Source organism: Scardinius erythrophthalmus (assembly GCF_964197995.2).
Source record: "Scardinius erythrophthalmus genome assembly, chromosome: 17".
Classification (NCBI taxonomy): Eukaryota; Metazoa; Chordata; class Actinopteri; order Cypriniformes; family Leuciscidae; genus Scardinius; species Scardinius erythrophthalmus.
In genome coordinates, this window is record NC_138237.1 from 37826656 (window position 1) to 37837616 (window position 10961).

At 38.4% G+C, this 10961-nt stretch overlaps 1 protein-coding gene across 1 annotated transcript in view; it reads right to left on the minus strand.

Moving 5' to 3' along the window:
- LOC308705101 (actin-binding protein WASF3) overlaps positions 1-8705 on the minus strand; it is a gene marked incomplete at both ends in the record, with an annotated part of 29678 nt that extends 20973 nt beyond the window's left edge. Inside the window, 2 exons of the mRNA XM_081389948.1 lie at positions 3741-3875; positions 8573-8705. Coding sequence (XP_081246074.1) covers positions 3741-3875; positions 8573-8705 — 268 coding nt within the window. The remainder of the gene's footprint in view (positions 1-3740; positions 3876-8572) is intronic.
- Between the last annotated feature and the right edge of the window lie 2256 nt (positions 8706-10961).

Genomic DNA, 10961 nt, shown 5'->3' on the forward strand with positions numbered 1-10961 from the left:
CATTTTAAAGCTTAGGATGTCAGCTTTTTAATGCATCTAATCACATTTATTAACTCCAAACGAGTGCTGAGTAATCCCTCTAAAACCGAGTGTACCGCCAGCAGGCGCCACCTAGCTGCGAAAATATTCATTACCATATTTTTCAAAATTTTTGCCTTGATTAACACAAAGTTGATGTCATTTGAAAGCTTAGAGTCTGAACTTTACAGTGAATGTATCCACTTTGAAAAAATCTTAAAGGTCCCATGACATGAAATTTTCACTTTCTGAGGTTTTTTAACATTAATATGAGTTCCCCTAGCCTGTATATGGTCCCCAAGTTTCTAGAAATTTCAATCGGTGTAAATCGAGCTTTTGCTATCTTTCTCTGCCTATGAGAAAATGGAGGCTCATACGCGCTGATCTTGAATCTCCTCCTTGTGACGTCATAAGGAGAAATGTTACCTCCCCTGTCTCTGCTTTGCCCGCCCAGAGAATATTTTCCGCCCATGAGAAAATGCGCTAGGAAGTAGGAACGCGCGCGCGCGATTTTAGTTTGTCCACGAGAGATATCATGGCTTTTGAGCGAGCGAAGCATAACAATTGGATTGGATGTACAAATGAACACCGAAGGGTCAATACAGAGCTGGGCTTGCTGAACGTCTGAAACTAAAGTCTGGATCACTCTCTTTGGCTCAGCTACACACCTCGGACAAGTAAGTCATCTAATGATATATAAGTGTGTTGCTTTACTGTTTATGTTTGCCTAGACTGTTACACGTAGAATGTGGCTGTAACATTAGCTATACAGCTATGCAGTTTATGTATGTGAATACACACACTGTAACGCGAGTGTTGTACACTTCTTTGTTATTTGGATAACCGTTTTCCTGTTGGTTATATGGCGCTCGCGATATCCGCATTTCAAGATCGCAGAGCAATAATTACAGATGTTACAGATCTCTCATGAAAAGGCAACAGTAGGTTAGCGTTAGCTACATGATAATAACTGTAAACCATTATCCATCCGAAGTACCGTATCCAGACATAATATTTTAAACTAACCATTCGGAAACGTCCTGCTGGAGCCGCTGAGTTGCAACTTCTTCATCCGTTGCTTCTCCATCCGGATCAGATTCTGGGTCAAACCAGAGCCCGTCTACGGAGAGCCTGGCCACTCCCTATTAAGCCCTGTTGTACCGAATTTTGGTTGTAGTTCCACCAGAGTTCCACTGGGGGCGATCGCCCATGAGTGCAGAATGAATGGGAGTCTATGGGGCTAGACGGCTAAATTTGTCTCTGTCACCCGATTGCCGTTGAGAAATCTCAGATCTGATTGTAGGTTTTGCAAGTTCAACATGGGTTGTCCTTTCGATTTCTTACAGGTTGAGTTGTTGTTGCCCATAACACGCTAGCATTCTGCTGATGAATGCTGATTGGTCAGTGAAGGACTGATTACGACCAGAGAGACCGCTTGATGGCATCGTGGCATCCAAAGCGGGACCACAAACAAACAAAACAAAAACTCTTCTAGCACATGTGTTTGCCTGTGTCAGCTGTGTTGTTGATGCCTCGAGAGAAAAGAAAGCGCAGAGCGCGAAAGCACCAAAGTGACTGACGGATTGCAGTAAAGCGGTATCTCTGGTCGTACATGTGTATAACGTCATTGACACTTTAAAATACTTTTTAAAGCAAATAAGTGACTCAAAAAAATCTAAGACCCAGCAATGTGTAATTTATTTGCATCTCCTTTCGAATACAACATTCAAATTACTAGACAAAAAATTATATCCTGAGAAAAGTGGATTTTGAGGGGTATAGCGCCATAGACCTCCATTCATTCTGCACTCGTCATGTGAGCACCCTCATGTGGAGCCAGAGTGGAACTGCAACCAGAACAGAAGCCGGAAGTTTACTGAGAGTGGAAGTTCTCGCCTTATTAGACATTCTCTGGTCAAACTGAAATGCTTGAAAGACTGCGTGTCTTCGTGCCATTGCTATATCCAACGTAAACATGCACGCCACGGTACCTTTGCGCAAGACGAGGCCACACCCACCCTCCACCTTGCGCCGCCTTTCTCCTCCTCATTATCATTTAAAGCTACAGACACCGAAACGGCCTGTCTGAAGGAAGCTCATTCTGGGACTGGCTTGTAGTGGCTATAATTCTGCACCGAGGCTGAATTTTTGGAAAGAGATTTCAGATACAGTACTAGGGACCACTAAGGCCTATATTAAAGCCTACAAAAAGTAACATGTCATGGGACCTTTAAGTATTGCTGAGTTATTTGCTGATAAATAGAATTTCTTTTTTTTTCATAATCGATAAAATAATGTACTGCAATGTGTCAAAAACTTCATACAGCTCATGAAACATTCACAGATCATTGAAAATGGCACTTCATTTTTTACAGCATATTATTACAATTAAAATGAGCCCAAAATTAACATAATCTATTGCTTTTATGACAAGATATTCTTCATGGAGAAAAAATTGCCTACGAGTCAAGGACTGAACAAAAAGGCTATCTCTGTTCCAAATGCTGTAACTTTTGATTCCTTTATCCAAAAAAAAAAAAATGTTTTTATCCAGATGCAGCTAACATGTAGGGGGACTTCACTAAAAAGTAATTTTCCTCCTACCTTATTTCCTTCCTGAGTTATTCCATGACAAATAAGAAAGATATGCAAAATCATAATAAAAATTATATATACTATTTTGTCTTTTATCCGCAGTTTCTCTGCAGGACAATGTCCAAATGTAATGTAATTTATATTTTCAAAAAATTTAAAAAGAGTTCTTTCAAACGATACCTACCTTTTGACTCTCCTTGCTATAGTTTTGGAGTTATTATGATTATATCATTTTTATATAGTTTGGGCAAAATTTGTTGTTTCAGTCTTCCCAGTTCATTTCTCTCTCTGTGTGTGTGTGTGTGTGTGTGTGTGTGTGTGTGGGGGGTGTCTTATTTGCACTCTTGATGTTTTAGAGTGTCACCCCTTCATTGCTGTGCACTTTTTTTCTGCACAGTGGCTGATTTGTAGTTTGTACCACCAAAAGTTTCTCTGAGTTTTCGTATTTTTTTGTATTTCCCAATCATTTCCTATGGTCGGTCGTTTTTGACCGAAGAAGCCCAGAGGGTTAATTATGATTCCTTGTCAACTGCCTTTATTCAACCCCACTATTTCACTGTGCTCTTAAATAACTCAGCTACACTCTAAAAAATGCTGGGTTGTTCTAACCCAACTTTGGGTCAAATACACTGTCAGAAATAGGGGTACAGTAGGAGTCCATTTCTGTCCCCCAAGGTACAATCTACACTAACGTACCCCATAGGGCTTCTTATTGGACCTCAAGGTACATATATGTACCGTTTCTTTTAAAGGTTAAGGTACAATATTGTACCCTTGAGGGTACAGCCCCAGTGACAAGCCATTGTACCCCTAAAGGTACAATTATGTACTTTATTTTCTGAGAGTGTATGGACAAACCAAACGTAAGGTTAAAAATGTTATTAAAAAATTGAACCCAACGGCTGAGATTTTCCATATTTGACCCAAAATTGGGTTTTTTAGAGTGTAGTGTCTCGACATCAGTGGAACATGCAGGACTTTGTCTCTCTGCTCTTCTTTGTGCCTCATCTGCACTGAGTCGCCAACATACAGCCTGTGTTTGCATTGCGCTGTTCTTCCAGGCTGTGTCACACCACATCAGGTCAGCAGTGGGTCAGCTTCTGCTAATCACACTCGTTCTTACGCACCCTCCTCCACTGTGGAGTCCAGCTGCGTGACCTTCACCGCCAGCAGGTCCACTCGCTCCTGTAAACCGTTCATGCGCACGTAGAAGCTGTTGGCCTCGTTAAACAGCTCGCCGAAGATGTCCTCTGCATGTCGACCTGAATCCATAAACACATATTGTAGAATCAGGCATAAATTATCACTTTTCACATGTACAACATCATTTATTAATAAGAGACCCAATGCAGAGAAATCGACTTTTTTCTTTCTTGTTCTAATGTCGTTTCTTTTCAAAAGACTTGAATGCGACTATAAAAATTATCAATATATTGGAGTGGGAAATCCAACATAAATGATAACAAACAAACATAACAAACATAACAAAACATGATTTTGTTCATCAATGAACAAAACATCATTTATACATAAATGATAGCAAACAAAGAACTAGGGCTGCACGATTCAGGGAGGAAATCAAACTGTAATTTTTCTAATAATGATTGCGATTTAAAAGGAATTCCAGACTGCACTATTTAGCTGTAATGTTGTGATTATACATCAATATGACTATATAATAATAATAATAATATATTATAATAATGCATTATTATATTAGTATTAATAAAACTGTATTATTATTACTATTATTATTCAATAAAACAAAATTAGATTATAATATGTGTAAAACTATTTCAACATTTTAGCTTAAAATAAAATAAAAAATAAATATTGAGCATTTATTTCAAAATATATAATATATATATATACAGTAGTGGTCAAAAGTGATGTCTGGCCTAGTAAAGTTGACATCTTTACTCTTTATTCCAATATTATTAAAAATTATTAAAGATGACAGATTTTGTAGTCATATTATTATTATTACAACCTTTATTTCACCAGGAAAAGAAGCACATTGAGATTAAGAATCTCTTTTACAAGAGCGTCCTGGCCAAGACTGACAGACACAGCTCGTTTGAGTTTAACAGATAACACATCCATCAATACACACACATATACACACACAAGCAAATCCAATCAAATTTCAATATCCATACATAACTAGTTGAAACATCTACAGCCCGATGTTTCATTCTCCAAATCGTTTAAAACTACATTGAAAATGTCCAATGAAAACCAGCTCCCTAAGTTTCAATGTACTTTGCAAATTATTCCAGGCAGAAGGAGCAGCAAATTGAAATGCCTTTTCCCCAATTCAGTACGTACCACTGGAACAGACAGTGAGATTAATTGCTGGACTGTAGGCTATAGCTACAAACATACTTTTACAGATGTAGGTATAAAGATATGAAGGAAGTAGACCCAGGATAGATTTATAAATAAAAACATGCCACTGTTTTTGTCTTCGGATGGACAAAGCAGAGCATCCAACCCGATCATACAACACACAATGATGAGTGAGGGTTTTAAGATGTTATGAACCTCAGTGCACCATGATAAACAAGCATGTAAACACTGTGAAGATGCACGCATATATATAACATCACCACAGTCCAGTTACACATACATAAGTGTCTGCAACGAGCCTCTTTTTTGCCTCAAAGGACAGACAGGATTTGATTCTAAAGTAAAAACCCAATTTCACTTTCAATCTCTTCACCAGTTGCTGAACACGAGGGCCAAAGGAGAGAGCATCATCAATTAAAATCCCAAGATACCTACACTGAGACACAAACTCAATATCCGAACCCCGGGACGTAGTAATAGGCAGAAGATTATGAGGGATTGATTTAGATTTAGATAACAACATGCATTTTGTTTTATCAGTATTTGAAACTAGTTTTAATTCAAATAAGTTGCGCTGAACAATATTAAATGCAAGCTGTAACTGAGAGAGAGCCAGATTGGGTGTGGATGCTGAACTATATATAACTGTATCATCAGTGTAATAATGAAAATTTACATTATGAACATTTTGATCAATATTATTTATATATAGAGTAAATAGGAGTGGTCCTAGGACTGACCCCTGTGGCACACCTTTAGTTACATTGAGTGAACCAGAGATAAAACCCTCATCCTGTACACATTGAGTTCTGTTTGAGAGATAGTTACTTAACCAACCAATAATATGTTTAGATAATCCAATACTGAGAAGTCGTTGAATCAGTAAGGTATGATCAACAGTATCAAATGCTTTTGATAGATCGATGAATAAGGCTGCACAGTGTTTCTGGTTATCAACAGAATCAATAAAATCATTTAGTACTTTTAAGGCTGCTCTATGTTGTTTTCTAAAACCAGATTGAAAATCAGACAGGGTATTATTAACAGACATAAAGGGCCCTATCTTGCACCCAGCGCAATTGACTTTGTACACCGACGCATGTATCATTCCTATTTTGCACCGGACGCACAGCGGACTTTTCCCTTCACAGACGCACATCGGTAAATTAGGGAATGAACTTGCGCTCCCGGGGGCGGTTCAGCGAAAAGAGGAGGCGTGTTCCGGCGCAAACGTTCCCTGGTGCTATTTTGCAGTTTCAGAAAACAATTCCACCACTGACCAGGAGAAACCTCGTCTAAAGTCAGTGGCGCGTTGCGCATGTTATTCAGATGCTATTTTAAGGGCGCATGCTTGGCCATAATGCAGCGTGTGCACAACACACACACACACTTTGCTTCTCTCATCTACACAGACGCAGAAGTTCACATTTTTGCAAATCATACATAATTACAAGGAAAAATATTCCACACGAGGGAAATCATTGTTGTGTCCATGAAGATGTGAAAAAATAGGCATAAATCTAGCTTACACATTTAGCCAAATTATTATACGCCTGTTTAACCGAAGCTAATTTGGGTGTGTTTCTCCATCCCCAATGTCACTTCTCTGTGTTTTACGGCCCTGACGAGAACGTCGGTCTCCTCGGCTGTGAACCGCTCCTGGCAAATCCGCCGTTATAATAGCAATCCGCCATGGAACAAGCGCGTCTGCTCTTAAAGGGAATGTGAGATGACGCTCTGATTGGTTTATTTCACGTTACGCCCAAACCACACCTATGAGTGATGAAGCGACTTCAGACCAACACATTTTAGATTTGTGTCGGGCGCAAGAGTCATTTTTCCCGCCGGTATAATAGCAACAGCGCCCGAGACCCGCCCACAAATTTACTTGCGTTTCGCGTTTGATACTTGCGTTTCATATTGTTAAAATAGGGCCCAAAGTCCTTTAATTGATTGTTGACAAGTGTTTCGAGGACTTTGGCCAAGACTGACAGCTTGGAAATGGGTCGGTAATTATTTGGGTGTGTAGGATCTCCGCCTTTAAACAGGGGAAGAACTGACAGGTGGAAAAGCTGATTTCCATATAAGTGGAATTTCATTTAAGACAAGAGAAAGGTTAAAAATATGAGTCAGAAGTGGGTCAATAAAATCAGCTGCTAGCTTTAAAAAGTAAGGTCAGATTTATCAGGACCTGCCAATTTTGAAACCTCTAAAGATTTAAGGGCTTTGCACACCTCAGAGATTGCAATTGGTGAAAAGTTGAATGACTGACTAGTTGAAGCTCTCTGAGTGAACAATCGTAGGGTTCACATGAGCACCATTAACTGAATCAAACAAGAAAAACAGAAGCTATGAAGTGTTCATTGAAACAATTAAGCATTTTTACTTTATCAATGATTGTATGAGAGCCCTTATTAATACATTATGGAAAGTTCAATACCTTTATTATTTTCAGTTAATGATTTAACACTTTTCCAAAATTTTGATGAATGGTTTAGATTGAGGCCAGCTCTGTTTGTGTAAGAAAATGTTCAGCTTTAGCTTTTCTGACTGCAACTGTGCATGCATTGCGCAATCGCCTGGAAACAAGCCAGTCTGAATTGAAATCGTTTTTCCTAGCTTTTGCCCATGCCAGGTTGCGCTCATGAAGCATATTTGATAAAGGATGAGAAAACCAGGCATTATTCCGACCCTTCACCCTGTACCATTTGAGAGGAGCTTGTTTGTTGACTAAAACAGAAAAATTAGCATACAAAAATTCCCACGCTATTTCAAGGTCAGGAATTTAATTAATTTGTTCCCACTCCAAATTATTATTATTATTATGTAGTTGTGTTTGGAGTCGATTGTTTTACTTGTGATAATAACACAATGAAACAGATGTAATTTTGGCCAGGCTGCCATACAAAGAAAAGAATGCGCAAAAACAAGAGAGAAACAAATGAAATATTGATAACTGATAGGTACTCTTTGTCCTGTCAGCTTTTTGTTTTCCTATGCATTTTTTTGCTTAGTAAAATAAAACCTGTAGCTGTATTTTGCCTTTTTTACCAAATAAGTTTGTCAGATAAATACCTTAACCAAGTTTAGTGTTTTGTTCTTTATATTTAAAAATATCAAAAAAATAATTACATCATATTTTGTAAGGTCATTAAAAACAAATGACTGTAAAGCGCTTTGGGTGTACAGTAGTACATATGAAAAGCGCTATATAAATGCCTCATTCATTCATTCAAATATCCCCTTCGGAAATCACTTTTGCCCACTATATACATTGTAACAGTAAAATTGCAATACTAATATGTATGGCTGTTTCAAATGTTGAACAATTAAATTGCTATTTCGACAGAAAACCACAGGGAGAGATTCTCATTAAAAGCATATGAAGATGGTTAGTGCATATTGCATTCATAAATTCACATTAAAGCAACTCAAACTCAGCATTTACTGTGAATTGAGCAGCTCTGAGACACTGAAAACACCAGCGGATTACACGTTTCTCACAGAGTGCAGCTCTTCACAGTGCATATTAAATCACAGACGATTTGATAACTGAAGGGTTAAAAATGACTGTGGGTCAACAGTTGAAGTGAGAAAAAGGGGAACGTACTGAGTCCTCCCAGCTGTTTGATAATGGCCGCCAGTGTGCTGTTTGTGACACACTCAAGCTCATTGGTCACCCCGTCAGGCAGCGCTCCCCGACACAGGTGCTTGGGCTCGATGGTCCTCTTTACAAGAGGCATGGCTGTCCTCAACTACAAACACTGACCTGTGAGGAGACAGAAGTGCATTTTACACAACATGGTCTGAGCTAACGTGATACAGCAAACTAGATCATGTTTAGACTTTCACCTCCAATCCTAATACTTACAGCCTTACAAAGTAATTAAAGTCCCCCAGTAGTCGATCATTTTATCCCTTAAAACTCATCTTTGATCACCAAAATTACATATTTAAAAGTTTTTTCCTTGAAAAACATTTCTTCATGCCTTAAAATATCTTGAATGTAACTCGACACCCTTGCCTCATTTAGTATCCGCGGTTCTATGAATATGCAAATGAGCCGCCAATACATGCATATTTTCGTGTAAAACATCCCCCCCTCCCCCGTTTGGCCTGAAATACTATGTTCATAGTCATTCAGTTTGAAATGTTGACTCCAAACACAGAGGTCTTTCAGATTTTCCGTCTCTCCATATTTATGAATCTTGAAACGACACTGGAAACCGAAAATAACTCACTCCAGCTAAATGTTTACTCAAACAATACAAATCGACAGCATTATGCCTGAAAGTTTGCTAAGTAGTATTTCCTACTAAAGCAATGTGGTATTTGAGCGTATCAATAGCAGACTGGTGGGCGTGGCCTTGGACAGCACAAGCCCAGTGCATTATGGGTGTTGATGTGTTCCTACTTATTTGGCAAAAGGGAAGACAACAGCATTTTCCCTCTGTTTTCTCAAGCCAGGGAGAGCCCGTTTTACCAGCGGTGAATAACCCTTTAAACTGCTGAATCAATCAATCTTACTGACAATATTAATGAGGCTCCCCTTCACACACCAACCCAGTGCTGAGTATAACTGGATCAGTTTGTCAACAGTCATTCTGTATTCTGTCCTAAGAGAAAACGTCCTGAATTATTCAAACATCCAGTCTCACATTATACAGTATCCTGATGAAATGCTGAGGACTTAACTTGTTTCTTTACAGGATACACAATAGAACAATGTAGGAGGGAGACGAAGAGGATCAATGAAGGAGATCAACGTGGGAGTAAGTACCAGTACCAGCAGGTTATGCGCAACAAGCTTCCGTATTCTGTAAAACAGCTCACATCTCTTCCGGTTCCGGTCTTAGTATGTGCTTTGTTAAATATAGGGCTGTTTTACTCAAGATGCCTTCAAAGTAGCAATCAAAGATCGCCGATGTTTTTGAAAATGATACTGTTATCATCTCTGTGTAAACTACAAAAAAAGCGAATTTGTGAAACCAGTGACGTCATGTGTATGCGTATTACATATTCAGTCTATACGCGCGTAGTGTGACATTGCCAACTACTGGCCTGGCATAAATAATACAGCGTTTTTAGTCGTTGTCGTGCATTTGTGTAAACAGGGATTATTTTTTACAATGTTGTCGCCTGTAAGCGAACAAGACAAAGGAAAAAAGTTTCTGTTTTTAGTGTTATAAACGTGTCGTGTAAACGTACCCTTAATACACAGGAGAAAACGAACTGAACAAGAAACAGGTGCACAAAGCAATCAGTAACCATGACAACAAATACTGAATGAGAACTGGGAAAACCCATTATAGGTGAGTATTGGCAAACATACATCAGGCTTTACATTTACTGGTTTAAAAATGTACATTTGGATTGGGATTGTAAGAATACACAACAATAAGAAGATTCAAAACGGCATGACTGTACAAATAAATAGAAAAACAAGACTATATTAATTATTGAGCCAATAAGAATCACAAGATATTGTCTGACTTGATGCAAACAAACAAACAGACGGTAAGTGGGTGTTTGATTACAGACTGGCATATCATCAAAAAGTAACATGTACTGAACCAATTACTGTCATGTATACAGGCAGATAAATCAAGCAGGATCACAAAATTAACATAACATAATATAGGCCTGTGAAACGTTATAGATAATTAACAAGCATAAGTGTGCTATAGATGGGCTTTTATGCATAATGCATAATAGAGCCAATTCTAATTGGGGAAGAAATAAAAAACATTTATCTTATTGTGCTGACATGGATGCACACAATTATAAATACTGACAGAAAAGTCGTTCTCTGTAAACACACTCCACGCCCGTTTAAGATAATATGTAGGTAATCTAAGGCATTGAGTATTGTTAGCCATTATAACTGATTACATAAATGTCCTAATCAATGTTTCAAAAGCCAGTGTTTTGAATTAAGCCCATTTACGCCTACTGTTGCTACATGGATTCAGTGTTTCACATATTTTGTAGCTGCAGAG